The sequence below is a fragment of the Micropterus dolomieu genome, linkage group LG03 (genome assembly GCF_021292245.1).
Source record: "Micropterus dolomieu isolate WLL.071019.BEF.003 ecotype Adirondacks linkage group LG03, ASM2129224v1, whole genome shotgun sequence".
NCBI lineage: Eukaryota > Metazoa > Chordata > Actinopteri > Centrarchiformes > Centrarchidae > Micropterus > Micropterus dolomieu.
Genome location: NC_060152.1, coordinates 2,133,667 through 2,156,052, shown reverse-complemented (window position 1 = coordinate 2,156,052; position 22,386 = coordinate 2,133,667). Strand labels below are relative to the sequence as shown.

At 42.0% G+C, this 22,386-nt stretch overlaps 1 protein-coding gene across 1 annotated transcript in view; it reads right to left on the bottom strand.

Annotated features, from left to right (window-relative positions):
- Positions 1-22,386, bottom strand: part of si:dkey-22o22.2 (neural-cadherin) — a 201,663-nt gene that overhangs the window by 65,644 nt on the left and 113,633 nt on the right. Inside the window, exons 8-12 of the mRNA XM_046043950.1 lie at positions 16,979-17,151; positions 16,720-16,888; positions 16,470-16,640; positions 11,432-11,604; positions 8,453-8,620 (exon numbers count right to left, since the gene is read on the bottom strand). Of these exons, the coding sequence (XP_045899906.1) occupies positions 8,453-8,620; positions 11,432-11,604; positions 16,470-16,640; positions 16,720-16,888; positions 16,979-17,151 (854 nt within the window). The remainder of the gene's footprint in view (positions 1-8,452; positions 8,621-11,431; positions 11,605-16,469; positions 16,641-16,719; positions 16,889-16,978; positions 17,152-22,386) is intronic.

Below are 22,386 nucleotides of genomic sequence, written 5' to 3'. Positions count from 1 at the left end.
TTTCAGCAGCAGAAAAACAAACAAACCACGAGTAAAAGAGTAACGTTATTTCCTGTTGTGCTTTATTATGTGTCTTGTCAGAATAAACAGAGATCAATGTTACATCTTCAATTACTAACTAACATAACTCAGGAAGCTACTGGTTACTGGGTCATCTTAATTCAATGTATCTGTGCATCAGTCAGTCGGACCAATACAACTAAAGATGGTTCTGGGGGAAAAAATGAAAATGTCCACTAAAAGTATAGTAAGAGCTAAATCATTTGACCCTTTTATATAAGGGGACCCTTTCACCAGTGCAACCTTCAAACAATTTACTTCATGCTATGCCAAACAAGATCTGTGTGCATTCAGTGCAAAGTTAAGTCCAGGACGTGGTCAGCCCAGCTTATCACGAAGACTGGAAGTTGGGGGAAACTAGCTTAATTATAAGAGAAACATTGACCTTCCAAAAACCCCAAACATTGTTACCACCAGAGGTAACATGTTTCTCCACAGCAACACAGAGAAACACTGAGTGAGAAACACTGTCTCCTACTTCAAACACCAAAACACTTTCAGCCCACTCTCTTGGTGACCAGAGCAGCTCGAATGCCCCTCGTTCTCATGTCTTTACTAGCCGCTAAGTATGTTAAGAAGACAACACACCCTGACATAAATATGCATAGACACAGAGGAATATCCAGAACACACCAAAATCAAAGTCCGTCCATCCATTCAATTTCTGCTGCTCACCTGGGGCCGGGTCGTGGAGGCAGCAGGCTAAGCAACGTAGTCCATGCATCCCTCTTGGCGCCAACGTTTTCCAACTCCTCCATTTGGACGTGCCAGAGCACCCCATACTCCCACAGTACCCACTACACTGGGGGATGCAGCCGTACGCCTTCCCCTTGTCTACAAAACACATGTAGACTAAATAGGCAAACTCCCATGCAACTCCCAAAATCTCTGCAAGGGTAAAGAGTGGTCCACTGTTCCACGAACACAATGGAATCCACATTGCTCCCCCTGAATCTGCGGTTTGGCACTCGTTCTGAACCTCATTTCAAGCACCTTAGCATAAACTTTCCCAGGAAGACTGAGCAGTGTGATACCCAAGTAATTAAGGGCACAACCTCTGGACCTCCTTTTCAAAAATGGGAACCAACACATTCTGCAGACACTGTGCCCGACATGCACGTGACACTGAAAAGGCCAAGACAGCCAACCAACGTCAACAGCCTTTATCATCTCATCCATACCTGGCCCATTGCTGCTGATGAGCTTCTTAACTACCTCAGAGACCTCTGACAGGAACATGGGCAAGGGTTCCCCCTCTTTAAATTCTGCCTCCTCCGCAGAAGATTGGGCAACTAACAAGGGGAACACACTGACTTAAATACACAAGTGAAGGCAGGATAACAAGACACAGGTGAAACTAACAAGGGCATGGCAAACAAGGCACGAAGTAAAATAACTCAACCATAACCAAAACCATGACACAGTCAAACCAAAGAAGGAACTCTTTCAGGCTTGGTTGGCCCAGTGTTCTCCTGGCAGTGGCTGAGGCTTTGGTGGGTGTGGGTGGAGTTCAGGGAGTTTATGGAGAAGGCGTTTCGGTTCACCTCAAGGAAATTCTGGCAAACCATCAAGGGAGTAGAACTACTGACCCTGACTGGGGATATTGTCAATCAGTGGAAAGAGCACTTTGAAAAACTCCCAACCCTAGTTCGTCTTTGTCCTTCTGTCAAGCGTTCCAGCTCTGTCTCCAGTGTTTATTGTCCTTTTGCTTGATTTTTGGCGGCTTGAATGCCTGCCTGATTTTGGACCTTTGCCTGCCTCTCCTTACAGTAAGCCATTTTAATTCTGTTTTATTATTAAAACCATTGAACTGAACCTGTTTTGCATTGGTGTTCTTATTTACTTGAACAAGACAGTATGAATTCGCCATTATGGATCCAGCAGACACTATTTCTGATAAACTCTAATTAATTAATTTGTGACCTGGTGGAGCTCAAAAGTATATGAAGAAAAGCCAGTGACAAATTATTTTTGACAAGGAATGAGATAATTCTTATTATTACAATTTTGTATTACTACCTTTTCAGATATGACAATTAAAGTTTCTTAAAAGGTGCAGTTTATATATGTTGGGGGTATAATTCATTACCATTCTAAGAGTAATGTTTATTGTCAGTAGTAGCCATCCAGTTTCCAGGTGAGGAGTCATGTCGGGACACGCTGGTCGTCTCCAGGAAGCGGAGTATGGGTCTGCCTCACAGCAAGCCAAGGCAGCAGAGCGCATGAAATAAGCACTAATGAGAAATCATCTCATTAGACATCAGTGCAGTGTGCTGAAACTAAACTGATCAGTGTCTGCCATCTTCTACCCACACAGATTAACGCCTGTGGAGATATCGCAGCAGATTCTCAGCTGGTGCGGCCGGTTCTGAGTGTGAATCAGCAGCTGGAATACAGATCATCCTGTCAGCTTCAAATTGTTAACAGTTAGCAGTCGGCTGAGGGGGGATTGGGGTGGGGGGGTCATTAAGGTCAAAACAAGAGCAGTGGATTTGTGTTGAAACTCGTTATTCTGATACTGGGTTTCTTTAAATCTGAATTTTCACTTGCCAAGAAATTGAACATATCCAGAATTTTAGTTTTCTAGCCTAAACAGAAAATGGCTTTTGGTAATGATCATGTTTAATTTATTATGAGTGTTGTTGACACATCTGATTAGCGCATGCTTGTATGCATCTAGTTGCAGCAAGCGGTTACAGAATCTGCCAGAATTTTGGGCCAACTGGCTTTGGATTTAGGCAAAGGTTTACAATGTTATATTCAGGTAAGTCTGGAGTTGGTTAGGTTTAGGTGTAAAATTGAAAATCAATATTTTTAGGTTAATATTTGAGATAGTTTGGATGAGTAAGAATCTGGCAGGCATTCCATTAAAGTGCAGTAGAAGCTTTACCTGTGGCATCGTTGTGAAATTATTGTGACGTCGAGATAACTGTTTGTTCAGCTTGAATGCGCTCACTTTTGCTCCAACTTACATTTGAGCTAATGGAACGGAAGCCAGATGGCTGTGCAGTGAGTAAGTCTCATTCTCCGAAGCCCTAAGAGACGTACTGGTGACAGACGCTAGTGCCCGTGTGTTTTAGCCTCCTCGTTAGCGCGTCCACCTCCCGTACCTGAGGTCGCCACTTCAAGTCAGGACCGTGGAGTAGGACAACCTCTGGGAGAACTGTTACACAAAAAGACAAGTCTTGTCACAAAGTAAATATTAGCACTTACTTTTGGGTGTGGTCTACATAAATAATAAAACAAATAATGTTTTTATTTAATTATAATGAATTTGAACCTACCATTTTCAATGAGTTATTCGAGTCATGTTAGACTGCTTTGAAGTTAAGACGACACAATATTTTTAGGATATAACTGGTATCACTATGGTTTTTGGAAAATAAACATAATGACGCATAAAAGTTAATACTAGCAGTTTTTTAATAATTTACAGAGAGCTATGGACAGTGGAAGGCAAAACACTGGTGACATAGCGGGAGCAAAACATAAAATAATGCTAAAGTAACCAAATAACACTTATTATATTTACAACATTCACTAACAGACAAACCTCTGATGGTCCTTGATGAAAACAAAGCTGGTTACTGGTGCAGGATTCATGATGCAACTGCCAAGCCTTGCATTTATCCATATTGTAATAGCTTCTTACGCATTTTATTTCGCCAATTATACAAATCTACATACAAAAAGTTCACAACTAAAAATGGGTTCAAACGTCTGTCACACCAAACAATCAGTGTCTCTCAGCCGCATCGACAGGAAGGGGAAGCAAACAGGAGGAAGTCAGCTGATGATGAGGCTAACACATGAGGCTATAGCATCAGACATACACACACACAAGCACACACACACACGCACACACACACAGCTCCCACCACTGCAGCGCCTTCCTCCCTCTACCTCGTTAACAATATCATTAACGAACCTTATTAACGCTGCTAAATTTAAAACAACAGTTCCTCCTCCAGTGCAATTAACACAGTGGAGGCGAGGGAGGAGGTAGGAGGGGGGAGGAAGAGGAGGAATATCGGCCTTTTTATTGATTTGTATGTTCTGTCAGTTTAATGGAAGTGTTGCATGTAATCCACTACATCAAACATGTTTTCAACACAAAGTCATTTCAATACGACCTGTCCAAAAATAAACGTTTTTCACTATGTCATTATTTTAAGGGTCCCTCCAGTAATTTTACATATCAAAGTCCCTTACAGTTATATTTATTAATTTAGCTGACGCTTTCATCCAAAGCGACTTACGATTGTTGTATATGTCAGAGGTTGCACGCCTCTGGAGGAAGTAGGAGTTAGGTGTCTTACTCAGGGACACATTAACCCTGACACATTAATGTCGCAAAGGCATGTGTCTTATCCACTGCACCATCAGCCACCCATGACTTGTCATGAGGCATACTACTTATAACTAAATCGCTATTACACTGAAGAGATGACGAGAAACTAAGAAAGACAGATGCAGGGAGAGAAATAGTAGCATGCACAAAACTAAACATGACATAAAGGATCATTTTTACCATTTTTAAACATATTTACATATATTTTGGGGTCGAGATGACTACTATTTTGCAGCCGACAGCTGAAGTGGCTGCAACGTATTCCTTCGGGGCAATTTTGCCCATCAAGTAAACTGAAGTGTCGCTCAAGGACAATTTGTCGCCTCTCACGAGATTTCGGAGCAAGAATTGTCCTTGAGCGAGCATTCAGTTTAATATTTAAAACAAAGGGGGTCACCGGGAGTCCTTCGTAGGTGTCCCTTCCTTCCGTGATGTTGTCAGACACCTGGTGTAACAGTCTGAGCTTGTCGGTGGCAGCAAGAAGCACTTTCTGTGGACACCATTTTGATGGGCGCAAATGTCCCGAATGATTTTGTTGCAGCCGCTGCAGCTACTGGCTGAAACATCTGCTGCACAGATTCAAAACTTTTTGTACCTACTAGTCATTTTGACACCAAAGAGGTGAAAATCCCAAGTTCAAAAATACCACAATTATCCTTTAAGAATGAAAATTTGGAAAGCAGAAACTGAAACTTCAAAAATATCTGATAAAACAGGCATAATCAATAAGGGGACATATTTGAGATAACATGCCTTAGAAGATACAGTTATTAGGGATGCACCGAATGTTCGGCCACCAAAAATTAATCGGCCGAAAAAAAGCACTTTCGGTGTTTGGCCTACTATGTCAATAAATTTTACCGAACAATTACGTTGACATGTCGGCAGTGTGGAAGCATTTTAAAGTGTCTGAGAAAGACACAAAAATGCCTGTTTGCAGTTCTGCTGAATTGTCTCCCAGGACATCCACTCCATCTGTGACTGACGTCTTAGAAAAGAACAGCTTTGAGTGTTTGTCACTCATCTGTGAGAAGGCGATTAAGCTAGCCGCATGTAAATTTGGAGTGCACACGTATTCAAGCCTTTACGGTAAATCTACTGTAACGGCCCAGTGCGAGCTGACAGGCAGGTTAGAGACTTTATCCTGTCAGTTTGTCTCTTTACAAAGACAAGTGTTGTAGTGTGAGAGTCCTACTTGAAGAGATGCCGTGAAGTCTTCATGTTACGCCGTACGAGAAACACATACAACATTATTTATCAAACTGGACTGGATGAATTTAGCGTGAGGGCACACATGTGACAACGTCCGGAGGATATGGTGCATTTGCTGGGGACTATTTTCAGCGGCAGATGAATCCACATGTGGCACTCTAGTGAGCTTTTGGGGCAGAAGGACAGTGAATGTGGGGCTCAGTCAACCTGGTATTAACTGTTCGCGATGACTTTAACACTATGTCTCTGTATCTTTCCTGTCTTCTCTCCAACTTGTACCTCTTCTTCGCCTACATTTGACTCCTCCTTCTCCCTTCTTATCGCCCTCCCTCCCTCCCTCCCTCTCGCCTCCCTTCTCGCTCCCCTTCTCGCTCCATCACACAGTCTCTGTCAGGTTAAACACAGCAATCAAGCATCTGTTTTTCTGAGGTGATGAGAGTCCATTGTGATGCTCCGACAGCAGGTTTAATTATATCTCTCTCCTGTCAATCATTTTCTGACAGATGGAGCTGTGGGTGGGACAACCTCCAATCATCACCACCACCATCATCATCATCATCACCATCATTACCATCAGTCTTTTCAGTGATGATGTGCGGTTGAAAAGGAGGGGAAAAGATTAAATACAACACAGGTACACACTCAACACACAGGATTACACACACACACACACACACACCCTAAAACTGTTTGAAAACTGACTAACCTCCATGAAATCGAGCAGCTGGAGGGTAAAAACTCCTCCACCTTCTAAACCAGGGGCTTAGGAAAAGAGAGCAAATTAGGATGGAGGGATCAAAAGAGAAAAAAATCACCGGAGGTATAGAAGCAAACCGAGTGTGTGTGTGTGTGTGTGTGAGATGATTGGAGTGAGTCAGGTGAGACAGACTTGGGGCGGGTTTGTTGTTTGCTCGGCAGAAAATGTTTGGAAGCGCCCGGATAAACGTGCTGACACAGAGAGAGAGAGAGAGGGAAAGATGGATGCAGGAAAGGGAGGAGAGTTTCTAGGCTCCTCAGGGTGATCTGCACAGACATGAAGGAGGATGTAAATGAAAGAGAACTCTTTAACTCCTGCAGGACGAGGTTCAACTCTTTTTTCCGTGCCTTATTCCTCTCGCCCATGTAACGCTTGTCCTTTCAGGATCTTAGAGCTGGTTATAATGATCAGAGGAGCAGCACAAGCTTCAGTTTCTTGATCAGCGACTTAAGTCATCTACAAAACGTTATTTAACTTAAAACATGTCACCTTTGACTTTCTTTCATACGAAACTCTCCTAAGTGAAAGTCTTGAGCTTGCTTCACTCACCCATCCACCTCTCCACCTCCTTCCACGGTGCTTAGTCGCTCTTTATTCTACGTCACCTGACTTCTTCTGCCACTAGAGTTTGTGGCCTAACTAAAAACGTAAATATGGGTCGTAATAAGCTTCTGCGTAATTGACCTATACAACACATTCTCACGTCTGGTTAGACTTTCAAAATAAAACGCTAGTGTTTTGAAACATCTCCATTTTGAAACGGCACGTTACTAAAGTTGTGAAACGTTGCAATTTGGTTAGGTTTAGGCACAAAAAGTACTTGGTTAGGGTTAGGTAAAGAACACGTAAGTTAACTTACATCACTTGCGTAACTCAAGCAATTCACATAACTAACGTAATTAATGTTGACTTTTTGTTTCACACAGGACACGAATCCCGGTTCTAAGTCAGGGTTCTGGCCCCCCATCCACCCCAACCACCTCCTTACTCAGTCTTTTCTGTTAAATATCATAGACCTGCCTTTACCATCAAAAACGGACTTTACAGGGCTTCCCCCGCTGCATTGAACTATGACACTATAGGGATCCCCAGTACGTTAGAAACTGACGCCGATGGGTCTTGACCATGCGTCCATATGTGAGTAAGAATGGGTTGACCTATATGACCGTTTCTCTGGTGAGGATGGGTTAAAGTGTCCAGTGTTTCCCATACAATGATTTCTTTGTGGCGGCCCACCACACTATCACCCAGACCGCCACATATTGATTGTCGATTTTTTTACTGTTTAAAATAGGTAAAATTATAGTCCACTGTAGAGTCGCGCACAGTGCATAGTGCCCCTCCCCTCGCTCGCTCGCTTTCTCTCTATCTATCACATACACATTATTTCATACTTTCATGCTTCCTTATTTTCCCGGAATTATTGCCAGCTCGCTGTGCTGTATGAAAGGTAAGGAGCTGAAAAGTGTTGATGTATGTGTGAAAAGCCACAGCCGGCATGCCGGTGTTGTATCGTGTTATACGCCGTTGGTTCCAGAAAGCCCTGTTGCTATGTGAAAGCACACATGGTTGCATGATTTTGCCGCAAACATTGGTTCAGTAGCCTATATGAATAAGCAAATGCGGTATTCTGGCTGATATGTTTTCTGCATTTATTGTGGTATCTCTGTATGAAAGTGGCTGACAAAGGACCGGTCTGTGAACAGCCCCTCTTCTTCGTGCACAGTCTGAATCAAAACATGATCAAGCCCTGGAGGAAGGATTGTTGCCAGTTTTTTTTCGCATAGAGCAGATTCCTGAATCAATCTGTACTTGAATGGTTAGTATCATGAACACCGCTCCACAAATTTATCCAAAACTAATGAGTTCAAGTTAACTCAAGTTGACAAGTTAGTCTATCTGTTCTGAACACAACGCTGTCAATGTCAGAGACCCACCATCAAATAAGTTAATAGCAAGCATGTAAGGAGCCTAGAAAATTATAATGTTAGAATACAGCTTGGTTGTCCAAGTTACAGCTGCTAATCAGTCTCGACTGCACCCCCCTGCGCCACAGTGATACTAATACTCACCACTATCTTGGCGTCCCGTACGGTGTTTTCTGGCACGGTGACCCAATACTCGGGCTGCTCCCAGTGCGGCGGCTGGTTGTGGACGTTTGTTATTATGACAGTTAGCTCCACAGAGCTGCTGCGGTTCCCTCCATCTGACGCCACAATCTGCTGGTTGATCTTGGACGTCTGCAGAGAACGACAAAGGTCATCCAACAAACTGAGGAAATGTGTCTTGGTGAGTACCTAATCAGAGCTGCTTGGTTCAGGTTTAAAGGCCACGACTTGTGATTCAGGAGGAAATATTCGTTCAGTTGCCTTTCATGACTTTTAGAAAACTGCAGGAACACATTTAAAGAAAGTTTTAAACCACCAAATACAGATTTTAATGATCATGCGTCATGAAAGGCCACTTAAAAGTTGTAAAATAAGTAACTATTAAAGCAGTGAAAAAGAAAATGTCACACTGTTGATTTTGTGTTTTGTTCATCAAAAGTAAATAAAAAAGAGGGACAGGGTGAATCTGCCTTTGCTAAATTATTGATTGAAGTGTTGTTTAAAAGATCAGTGGCAGAGAAGAACAGAGAGGAGATGACAGTCACAGAAGAAGAACAGTCGGCATCATTCATTACAAACGTTTGTTTAACAGCTGACTTCAGTTTCACTTCAATCTGGATTTTCAGTTTGACTTTGTAAGATTGCACAAAGAAGAGACACACAATCGTGAGACTCATCAAACATTTACGACGACAGTCTGTTTGATGCAACTTTTATTCTTCTCACAGTGGAAACAACAGAACAGCTGCTGAAACACAACCCTAGCCCTGTGGCGCCCACCTGTCATTATCAGAACATCGATTTGCACCTCACATATGAGCAATACAACATCATGTTATTGATCTTAGTGCATGTGGATACCAACTGTATGTATTCATGCACAGTATTTCCTGTACTTGTACTGTGCTTTACTGTGTATGTACATCAGTTGGGTGAAAAATGCATTTAATTGCACTTGTATATTGTTTCAGAGCACTTTATTCAACCTATTGTATATGTGGAGTGCTCTGGCAAATTTCCTTAGGATCTGTCCTGGGCCGCCAATGACATCCAACAACAACAAACAATAATAATTAAGCAAACCTGACATATTTCAGATTTTATTAACTATACTTTATTTCTGTGTTTCAAGCCAAACACCTGCTGAATCAGCTGAATCATGTTCAGAGACTGAATGGTGAAAAAGCCGAGGAAAGGAGGACGTGTAAAGTACTTTGCCAGATTTTCCTGCCAAAAATACGAAGACTGTGAATAAGACGTAGCGAAGGCAGAGCCAAAATTCAGCAAGCACGGTGAAAAAAGCCAAATCTAAAGGAAGCAACTCAGTCCAAGCTTAAGCTTCCTGAAAAACTTCTCCAGCCTCTTAAATACAGTTGTTCATCATATCAAATAAATGAATTGTCCTGAAAAAATCCCGGTTTCATGATATCAAGGTATGTGGTATTACACAATTATTATTATTTAGGTTTGGATATCGAGATCTGGCTCCAAGTTGGAACTGGTACCAAATTTACGAGAAAAGTGGATTTGTGCGTTTGGATTCTGCTTCTCGGTTCCTAACTTTCTGCATATTTCAGCTCCTGACCAAACTGCAGGGAGCATTTTACACTCCATCAAAGTAAAACAGCAAAATGCACCAGCTGCAGTAAGGAGGTTTGGTGCGAGGCAGGAAGCAGCTCCAACATGACGAAGCTTTTACTTCAACACGGCGTGAATCTGAAGGAACGCTTCACCGTGTTCAACGTGCCGCGCTCTCCCAGCTACAGTGACGCCCCAGATCCAGCTAACGCTAACAGTAGCAACGTCTCAGGTACAAAACACCTTTTATACTGAAGGGAAACCAGTGATGGCTACAAATGATTCAATAGATATTTCTCTTAGAGACGAGTCCCCAGAGACGCCCCTCTAGGACTGAGACTCCTTTCACTTTAGCCATGAAGGGAGAGATGAGCGAGGAGGAAGAGGATGAAGGTCACCGACAAACAGAAAGAGAACACCTCATTATAATTTCACAAAATATTATGTCCTGACAAATACTGGAAGTGTGTGTAAAAAGTCTCCAATGAAGGTGATATTCTCTGTGCAGTTGCATTTGTTTTTTCAATACCGTAGAGACACATATGTATTTGGTTAGATAACTGTTCATTTTCATACCATGGTATCCCGGTAAACTGCTGCAACCCCAGTGTATGTACAGGTATAAATGGCTGCTCTGTTGATTATGAGGAATTGACACCACAACCTGATGTTTACCGTTGATGTTTTGGGTCACTGAAACTGTAACAATAAGACGATTGGTAACAATTTTTCCCATCATAAGACCTGACAATCAGCATAATTTGTCTTGCTATATATGTCTCTTTTCTATCTACCCTCTCACCTCTCTGTCTCTCACTTTTGGTTATTAATTTTAAACATACAGACGAGGCGAAGCAGGAGAAAGACTTTAGGGGAAAAAGTTGTGCAACAGGAAACTCTAGCACAAAGCCCAGAGCTACATGTGTACATACAACCAACAGACAAACAGAACACAAACACGGTCGATGTGAGCAAAAACACACTGAAAGTGGCATGTTTCCTCAGCGGATGCATAGCAAACATGTTAGCTGTTATTAAACAGCACACAGCTCTCCGGCTCCATGTAAATTTATACACAGAGATTTTTATCAAGGGAGCAGCAGAAGAACTGATACAGACATGAATATATTACATGTGGATTTGTGTTTGTGTGTACTTCTGTCTTTGTGAGGACCACATTAGAGTTTTAGACCTTGCGAATGTGGACGTTTTGTAAAATGCAGTCCCGTCCTCGCTTCTTTATGGGGCTGTGACTGAGTGTCAGACATTAAAGTGAAGGGTAGGATTAGTGGCCTGCAAATGTCTTCTGTCAAACAGCATCCTACCAAGTATAGTAAGTACAATAATGTTGGGTCTATCTCTGACCTGTGAGATGGGGTGGTTGACGTAAATCCAGCCAGTAGTGGGGTTGATGTGCAGGTACGCTGGCTTCTGATTGGACAGGGAGTAGGTGATGGCCGAGTTGCTCCCCTGGTCGTCATCATGTGCTGCTGCTCGCAGGAAACTAGTTCCTACCGGGGTGTCCTCCCGCAGGAAGTCTGGGAGGGAAAAGAGATGGACTGTCAGACAAGGGACGAAATACTATTGGCACTATGGGTAAATGCTCCCTATTTGTATAGCGCCTTTCTAGTCTGTTTGACCACTCAAAGTGCTTCTACACTACATTGCATTCATGCACACATATTAATACACTGGTGGAACAGCCACCAGGGGCAATTCAGGGTTCAGTATCTGTGCCCAAGGACACTTTGACAGGAGGAGCCAGGGATTGAACCATCGATGTTCCACTTAACGGGCAACCCACTCTACCTCGTGAGCCACAGCCGCCCGCACGGGTACTGCTGCTACTGGTTCTAATGGTACTGCCATTATTGGTACTACTCCAATTGCTACTGGTACCATAGGTATTACTGGTACTGCTACTCGTTATAAAAGTACTGCTGCTACTGGTTTGACTACTGCTAGTACTACTTCTACCATTACAGCTACTGCTACAGTACCTTTGCTAGTATTTCTACTACTAATGTAGTGGATGTAGCAGTAACATTAATAGTAGCAACAATTAATACTACAACAAGTACTGTTGCAGCTAATAATGCAAAGACTGTATTAGTGCTCATGCTACTGCAGCCAGTACTACTAGCTAGCTATTGCTAATATGTTGCTACTGCAAACACTAATATTTTTGAAGTTTCTTTTGAAAGTTTATAATTCTGAACTTTAAACCAAACATCCATCACACTCTCACATCCATGGTGTCCACATTCACCAGTTACAACTAAAAACCCCTGTCCTGACTGAAGCTTGTGTCTGAAGCATGAGCACTGAATCTCGTTAAATCTGACTGAACACAATGTAAAATCATGTTCTGTGATGGTAAGCAGATATTATAATAATGAGAACGCAGCGTTGTGTTGTGTCAGCAGTGTGTCACCTCATTTTGTCATTTCTGGGTCTCACTGTGCAAAGTCAACAGATGCATTTCAAAATTTATGAATATAACCTCCAATCCTGCTGACTGTGATGAGTGTCAGCGCTGATCAGACAAACAAAAAACAACGAGCAGGGAAAAGGTCCGCCGCACATTTCCCTCTGCAATACTGCATTTCAAGCATTATGTCAGAGATAATGTCCTTTCGACATTTGTGGGTCCCACTGGATACATTTCAACTGAATAATCACGTCACATCCTGCTGAGTCTAATGTGTGTCACAGAGAAACAACCAAAACAACCAAGAGAAGAGAGAAGAGAAAACACAGGATTGGCCTGCCTCCCATGGTTTACTTCGACACACAAGACAGTTTGGAAGTTGTGTTACACTCAACTTGATTTCTTTAGTTGCAGTATTTATGTCAAGTACTAGCAACATGTTTTAAATGTCTGTCTTGCTAATGAGCTTCTGTTAACCCGACCAAACAACCACCAGAAAAAAATTATGGTTCATAATTTCAGACAAAAGCAACAATAGGCAATTTAAAAATGATTCTTAAGCTGTAGCGGGTACAGCCGACTCTCGAAGTTCTAATTAACACCAAGTAGCGTCAATTAGCAATATATTTTTGGTGCTAAAATACATAGTTAATCAAAATGAAACAGGTTGTATTTGTTATTATTTTCATTTCAGTTAAGATTTGGGCCTTGGCGACCATTAACTACATATCATTTTCTAACACACGATGCACAGCAGATAACCTAAGGGAGCAACAGACAGTAATGTGGATGTGGTTGAGTTAATCTCAGAATCAAATGACATTTGTCACTTCTCTTTTACTCACATTAAGGTGAATTGCATTTGATTTTCTCACCATTCAACCCCTCTCAGCCTTTAAAGAACTTCTGTCTGAGGTATTGACTGATCACGTGAAAACAGTATCTGTTTTATTATACTACTTTCTTTGTTTTTAATATACTGTTCATGCAACCATCTCACTTTTATATCTTTGTCTCGCCAAATTGCAGTATTAGCACTTCCAACTGCATAGTTATCATATCTTATTTTACCTATAACATTTTGCACAGATATGCTCAGACGCTATTTGCCAAATATGCTAAGTGTTGCTCTTTGATGTAGTACCACTTTTACTGTAATGCCACTTGACTACCAGCTGACCTACATCTCTGACCAGACGTCATCTTCCACAAACTGCATTTGTATTTTTGTATTTTGTACATTGATATGTGAAAAGCACCTGCACCTAAAAAACCTGCACCTTTTGTTTTCTTTGTACTGGACTCCCACACACCAGCAGCATCTTACTGTGAATCCTTGTGGGGTTATGCTTCAGGATGCACAACCATCACTCATCAGTGCCCTCAAGACAGCAGACATTTGATCACATTTGCCCACATGATCACTGTTTCCCAGGTAGTTATTCTATTCCTACTAATTGTAAGGCCATCCAATCACATGCATTGCAAATACAATAGCACAGGACATCACACACCCATGCAATCGCTGCTTTATTGTACTGCCCTCTGGGTGCAGGTACAGGTGCCTGAGGTGCAGGTGGGTATAACATTTACTCCCCTGTATTATTATTACTCCTTCGAACCTTATTACAATTCCCTAGCGACGTTCCCAACACTGCTTGTGAATCACATGCCGTGCAGCCTACAGGAAATTAAGCCAGTCTAAATCAGATTCATCCCTGGTTTCATTAAACCGCAATAATGGAAGGAAGTTGACAACTGACTGATACATGCTGACATGAACATATATGAATATTATAACAGGTTTAAAATAAAAAATCGTAATTCAGAAAACAGTCAATTCAATCCAGTTTTCCTTGTTCCAAGATCCAAAATATTGATTCTAATGCATGTTGATAAGGACAAAATAAACAACAAGCAGGCTAAACAGAGGTCTGTTTCCAGCTCACTTCCTCCGTTTATGCAGGAAACCAACACACACACACACACACACACACACACACACACACACCAGTGGCAAATGAATGCATGTCCCAGAAACATTTCAATCTGCCTGTTAAATAGTTAATGAGCCACCCTGTGCGTTTCCCTAATCTGACGAGGAGAACTTCTGACACGACGCTTATCAAAACACATATTTGCACACATAGTAAACAAACACGGCCCCGCGGGAGCTGGCGGCGAATATTTCATCAGTCTTAAGAGCTTTCCAGGATTACAAGGAAGCAGATTGATAGACGACGTCAAACCGACAGTTTCCAGATTTCACCTGTTTCCTCCAAACTCTGCTTTACTACTCTGCTGTATAGTTACAGTACAGTGTGAGTGCACTGACGTTAGCCTGAGTGACCCCAGAAGCAAAGAAACATTTTAACCTCGAGTGTGTCACTGTCTTGTTTTATACGCTTTCAGATGCACAGGATGGAAATCTGATGAGATGCCGAGCTGAGCAGCATTTCTAAATTACAGAACAGTACAAGCAGCAGTAATAGTCATGCAGTAATGCAGTCGCAAAACAGTGGCTGCAGCAGTGACGGTGTTGTAGAAATAGGAGCAGAGATGTTAATAACAATAGTATAAGCTGCAGTTGAGGAAGCAGCCTTGTAGAAATAGTAGTAACAGTAGCAGCACCAGTGGCAGTAACAGAAGGAGTACTTTTTGCAGTAATAATAATGGCAGTAGTAGTAGAAGTGATGGTAGTAATGGTAGCAGTAGAAGAAGCAGCAGAAGTAGTAATACTACAACTGCTACTGCTGTTACTATTGCAGCTGCTACTGCTACCACTACTACTAATATTAATAGTAGTGGTAGCAGTAGCAGCTGTTCCAGTAGTAGCAGTAGCACAACCAGCAGTAATAGTTGGAGCAGCAGACACTCCTACTACTTAGCAGTGCTCATGCTACCAGTAATGGCGGTAAACACAGCAGCGTCTACGTCTCATTTAGAAGTATACTCATAGTGGTAGTTGTAACTTTAGCAGTAAAAGTAACTGTAATAGTATCAGTATTAGTACTATTACCTTTTTTCCCCAGGAGACACTCAAACAGGTAGTAATCGTAGTATTGGGAGTAGTAGTAGCTGTAATAGTAGCAGTAATCAGTAGTAATTATGGCAGTATGAGACATCTGCACTGGTAGTAATATTAGTAGTAATAGTATTAGTAGTAGTTGTAATAGCAGTAGTAATAGTAACAGTAGCTGTAGCAGCAATAAGGACAGATGCACTCTAGTAGCGGTAGCAGTAGCAGCAGTAGTGGTAGTAACATACGCGTAGTAGCCATTATACATAAGGCCCCCCCCACATTTCAAAATCTATGTTTTGTCCCCCTCACTTTTTCCGGCAATTTCTGAGTTGGCTCATAGCGGAGGCGGTTTGAATGACTAGTCAATCAATCACACACCGCATCAGACATGATTAAGCGGTTGAAACGCATACAAAAATCATGTTGGCCTGTAGAAAACATGCGACACAAGGCAAAGGTGATGCTGAAAAGTTAAGGGATCAAAAAAAAAGAGTTCGGGTGCGGCAAAGTGCCTCAATAGGCTACGTTTCTTCTTGTGCTGCTGTTACTTATAGCCTACCTGAAGACAGCAGTGAGCACTCCTGCTGCAGAGTGGGTAGTAACTTGTTACAAATAGCGCACATTTGCTAAATAAATACATTAAAAAAAAGTAATTGGCACATTTTCACGTTCCTTTTTTAAAACTGTACTTTTATTCTTTACTCCAGTATTTTCTTTGGGCCAGTAATCTACTCTTAATTTCTCTACATTTTCCATTCATACCTTCATAACTTATACACTCTGTTTTCAAAAGCCATTAGAAATGAGCATTTAACCCCCCTAGCATTTCAGCGTCCCCCCAGGTTCAAAGTTGCTCTACGCCCCTGGGGAGTAACAGTTGTAATGTTAGAAGTACTACACACTCACAGTGCAGCTGTCAGTAATCTTTGCAGTACTAAGCAGAAACTCACACTGGTAGCGGCTGTTTTCAAACTTGGGGTCATTGTCGTTCTGGTCGGCGATGAGGACGGTGATCTGACAGATCCCGATGAGCGGCTCCTCAGCCTGATCTGTGGCTGTCACCGACAGCGTGAACTCGCGCTGACGCTCCCGGTCAAAACTCACCGCCGTGGCGATCACACCTGACAAACACAGGGACCACGTTAACAGGTATTAGCCTTCAACATTTGTGTTCATGTTGAGTGGCACTGTGGAACTTACCGGTGTCAGGATTGATGTCAAACCCGGACGACACTCCGTCTCTCTGCATGATGCCATACTTGACTTCTCCGTTGACCCCAATGTCAGCGTCGTGGGCCTGGACGCGCAGGACAAACGTCCCTGGCGGCTGGTTCTCCAGGACCACTGCGTTCAGACTGTAGTTCTGACACTGACAGTACAAACAGCACAATCAGAACCAAACTGGACAAGAAGAAGACATCATTTCCCATCAGAGTGCAGATATAACAGCTTTACTCACCTCCTGGAAGACCGGTTTGTTGTTGTTGATGTCGTTGATTCCTACGATGACCTGGGCAGAGCTGCTCAGCGGGTAAGGTCCACCAGACGCGTTGTCATCCGTGGCGGTGATGTTGAGAACGTACTGCGGTCCCCTGAGCCTGGGAGGCGGACTCCGCCGCAGCTTGATGATGCCTATACACACAGGGGGTCAGATCATGTTCATCAGACTGCAGTGTTTCCCCAAAGATGTTTTTCAGGGGGTTGGTAGACCCCCCCAAAACTACTAGTGTCCTGGAAAGGGCGTGTTATGGATACATGGTGTTGCCAATGATGTGGCGCACTTGTTTTTGCCTGTTTAGGCCAAGTGGGAATCATCCGGTCTGAGACGGGAAGCCATTGCGAAAGTCCTTTAAACCTGTATTCCCTCGAACAACCAGCAGGGGGCGACTCTTCCCGTTGCAAAAATAAATAGGGCTCCATTAGAAATAATGGTAAAATGTTTCTACTTCTCAGCTGATTTATTACCTCAGTAAACACTTTCCTGATGAGTTTATGGTCTCAGTTGTTAGTTTCAAGTCTTCTTCAACACAGCATGATGTTCACTTAGTAAATTATGGTCCCACTTAGAGGAACATAGACCAGAAAACAGAGTATGCGTCAGGGCGGGTTTGGGGTGTGGTGATTGCGCAGTGGATAAGACATTCCTTTGGTGTGAGACTCCCCACTGTGACACCCACCAATGTGTCCCTGAGAAAAACACTTAACTCCTAGTTGCATAAAAAATAGCAATTGTAAGTCGCTTTGGATGAAAGTGTCAGCCTAAAATGAGTAAAATCTATGATTGACAAGTTGTTTACTGTGTAAATTTAACCAGCGCCGTTGAAAAAGCTTGTTAGGAGTCGGTTGTTCACTTTCTCTGGTGAGTACATTTAGTTTTAAGACTGTTGTTTGCTAAACAAAGTTATCAGCCCTGTTAAACAGTTAGCGTGAATTAAATATGCACCTAGCTAAACAAGCTAACAAGCTCCACATGCGGCCGTTAGCTCCACCGTCTCACCGGTGGAAAAACGTCCTGGGCAAAAACTCAACATGGCGGCGTCCTATTGGCCAAACTCGAGGCTTCAAAACGGCAGTCCACAAACCAATGGGTGACGTCACCATGTTTTCCATGCTTCACAATTTAAGCGTATTTTGTCATCAGAAATAAAAATTTCAACAATTCAATAAGAAAAAAAATATTACAAATTTAATCAATATCAATGAATCTGATTTATTATGCAAATATGCATATAGAAATATTGTATGTGCAATTATTTATAGGGAAAATTCTGAATAAATGTAGGATATTAAAATAATACTATTTAAAAGGGGGCAATACATAATGAATAACATGAATGAACACCGATGCAGAGATGACAGAAGCAGCACCGGTAAACACCAAAACAACATTGTGCAACTACAGATGAGGAGATGAGCGAGAAGCGAATTGCCTGTGTGTGGGTGTGTGTGAAAACAGCTTTATTTCACGTGTCCGGTGGAATATATAGCTTAATAATATATTTTTTTCATTCTTTCAGGAGAGGGGTCTTTATGGGAGGGCAGGCTGACACTGAACAGGTCCGACCAGACTGAGTAGAGTGAGGCCTTTAATGCCTTCAGTGGAATTTATTACACTTTCAACTTGCGTCTTTCCTACTTTTTTCCTAACCCAGCAGCTAGTTCTGCTCTAAAACTTTATCCAACATGTTTAGCACATCTGTAAATATAACAATATTCAACAGAAGTCTGGTACAGGTTGTTGGTAAAGTTTATGTTTTACTTTGTCTGAAATACTTTTTTGTTTTTTTTGAAGAACTTAGGTTTAATTATTTTTATGTTTACAGGCACTGAAGAGTTTGCTGCTGCCTGAGGACACTGTTCAGCACAGTTTAAAGTAAACAGACTCCTCTGGAGGAAAGTGAAACTCAGAATATGTTCCAGCTAATAGAAAATAATGAAAGAAAAGGAAAGAAAACACCTGAGAGCTGCTGATTATTCTGAGTCCCTAAAGCCATCATAATAACAAACTATAGAATGAAAAAGTATTTTATTCTGATTTTCAATTCAAGAGAAGCTGGATAAGTTTTCAAAACGATTCTCAAACATTATGAAAATTGTACTCACTGACTGATTAATTGTGTCAGTTCTACATGTACCACCGGTGTGTGTGGTTTCAAGCCTCAGAGTCCAAACAGCAGCAGTGTCAGTAAATACAAATAACCTGTTTCAGTCCAAACATAAAACACACTGCAGATGTAAAGCCATGCTGTGACCCAGCTCCGTGGGTCTTCACTGCATCACCAGCAGCTACCGTCAGCACAAATATCAGCCTGCCAAAAAAATGCCACATTATTCTTAACTCAAACCTTAAAACAAATGTCACATCTTTCTGCTCCACATTAACATAACAGAGCAGCAGAGCAAACAAACAAACAAACAAATAAGCAGCTTTGGTAGCAACATGAATAGAGACACGGAGGCTGGGAGGGAGCGAACACATCTACATGAAAATACTTCACAACGCTTTGAAGTGACAAAGCAGAACAGCCGAGCAAGCCAAAGGCCATCTGCTGTGTGTGTGTGTGTGTGTGTGTGTGTGTGAAAGAGAGACTTAATATATCATTTATGTGCAAATGTTCATGTTTATATCTGTTTGTGCATGGACGCATGCGTGTGTGTGTTTATGTGTGGCAGAGCAGTGGAGCAGTGCATGCTGGGTGATAAGGTGACAGAGAGGCTTAGAGAGAGAGAGAGAGAGAGAGGGAAACACACACACACACACACACACACACACAGAGATAAACATGCAAAACATGACTGCACATCACACGGCTACACATGAAGTTTATCTTCAGAAACGCTCTGTCTTGCACCTACACGTACATGCACCAACACACACGAACCTACCAGAAACACTGAAAAGATGAAAACAGTGTGTGTGTGAGCTGAGGTGATAATGTGTATTCATGTTTTTCTATATTTTTATTTATGCACGTGTGTGTTTGTGTGTGTGTTCAGGGCTCAATGGCCTTGTTAAAGCTACCTAGTTTTATCTCTAAGCACTCCACAGCAACAACCCTTTTACTCTGTGTGTTTGTGTGCTAGGTGGTGTCAGTGTAAGTGATCTGAACGTAGCCGTGCATGTGTGTAACATACTGTCTGCATAATAATTCATTTGTTTTTGTCTTGTATGAGGAAACGATGGTGGCGTTCAGTCCACAGTGAGATATCTGAACTACTGCAATCAAATATTTTTGTTCTTCTTCTTCTGTCTGTCCTCCCAATCCTTTTATGAAGTACATTCAAAAAGCCCCAGGATTTAATTTAAAGCTGGGGTAGGCAACATTGGAAAAACCAGCAAGAGACAAGATATTGAAAGTATTAAACTGAAAAGATCCAACTCCCTCTCTTCAGGTCTCCACCACCACTATCCAAAAAACACATTTTCAGTGCCCAGGAATACTGTTTTTTAAAGAGGTGGTATTCTGCTTTTTGGCTTTTCCCCTCTCCTTTATTGAGTTATATCTCTTTTTTGTGCATGTAACAGGTTTGCAAAGTGAAAAAGCCCAAAGTCCGGCCCAAAGGGAGTTCTCATCTCCCACAGAGACTGCTCTGAACTGCCTGAAAACAGCTCATTTGTAGTCCCTGTGACGTCACAGGGATGAAAGCTAAATGCGCCTCATATAAAGCTTGCCAGCGGCATCATTAGCCCTGGGCATGTTTTTTGAAAAGCCCCGGATCTCAGAAGGATTTTTAAAACAAACAACAAAAGGCTGAAAATTTAACTTTACTCAACTACCTGTTATTATTTATTCTCCTGCAAATTAGCGGGAGCTGTAGCTCTGTGTCTGTCTCCACCGGAAGCTGTGAGCTGCACTTTATCAGAGGCGCTGAAATTAATGTATGTGGATTTGTGGTGAGGTTAATCACCTGATAGCCATAGGAGGCATTATGTATATAGTATCTCATTTCAAAATCTATGTTTTGTCCCCCCCTCTTTCCTAATGTAAAGTTTTATTTCACATTGCCTTCCTGGCTCCGGTGATTTCGGAGCTGGCTCATATAGGAGGCGGTTTACTAAGTGACCAGTCAATCACTCACACACTCCACATCAGTCCCAGACAAAATGTGGCCTTTAGAAATGTTGAGGGAGGAAAAAAGAAGTTGCTCGAGGTCGGTGCAGCAAAGTGCCTCAATATTACAGACTTTTCTGACTGACTTTTCTCTTTTCTGTTCCTTCTAGCTGAAGGCAGCAGTGATGATGTCTGCAGCAGGGGTGGGTACATCTAATGTAGGCCTACTCTTAATTTCGCTACATGTTCCATTCATACCTTTTATAACTTAACCAGTCTGTAATCTGCATTTTGCTTCATTAACTGAAATGAGCTCATCCAGGCTATGTGTGCAGTCACACAGTAAAGCTCTGGTTGGGCGCTTGTCACAGAGCTGAGGGGAAGCAAACATTTAGAAAATCAGGCAAATATCGCTTTATGTTCTACTAATACAACTGAAATCCAGTGAGCCACACCATGGCACTGGTGACCGTGTTAGAAAGCAGCCTGCGTCGCTCTTTAAAAGGCTGGCAAAGTGAAAAACTTTCACTTTCCATTAACATTAAAAGCGTCTTTAGTCTCTGCAGAGCAAATGAAGACTACACACTGTAAGATCTATGTCAGATGATCACTGGTATAGATTGAGATATATTAAAAGTGTCCTGTTGTTGATCAGAGCATCGCTTTGGACATTAGCCTGTTTCTTCTCTTTAATACACATCGGTTACTATTTATTTTATAACTATGTCCAACGGTGAGTCCATAAACAGAATGTCGCCGGTGAAACTAATCTTTCACTCAGCAGCTACCAGCTGTTATTTATTTTTGAGATGCACAGAGAGAGAGAGAGAGAGAGAGAATATGGTGGATAAAACAGTCCTGTTGGGTTTTACGGACGACGCACAGCTTCCTCTGTAGGTTTACCTGCTTCAACAATGAGCTGCTCTTGTGTTACTGCCACAATGATTATCTGCGTTGTGAAGATTATTTAGATGCTCTAGGAATAATTAGATTTTACTGGCAGCCTCTGCTACTGCAAAGCAAGAGGTTTGGTTGGCTACATCTCCATAATAAAAGGCACAGGCAACAAAAGTGATATACATGGAGATTTAAAAAGGAAATAATTGTAGAAATAACTAAATTACAGATAATCAGCTTCTTCACTGCATTTGCAGAAATATTTTAATGGGCTACTTAAAAAAATTAACTCATCAAGTTGCCTAGTCTAATGCAACAGACCATTTTTACTCTGATAGCCTATCTTGACCTTTCCTCATGTGGACACATAGGGGCTGTGATCCTGCACAACAAAACATCCCCACACTACCATGGATAG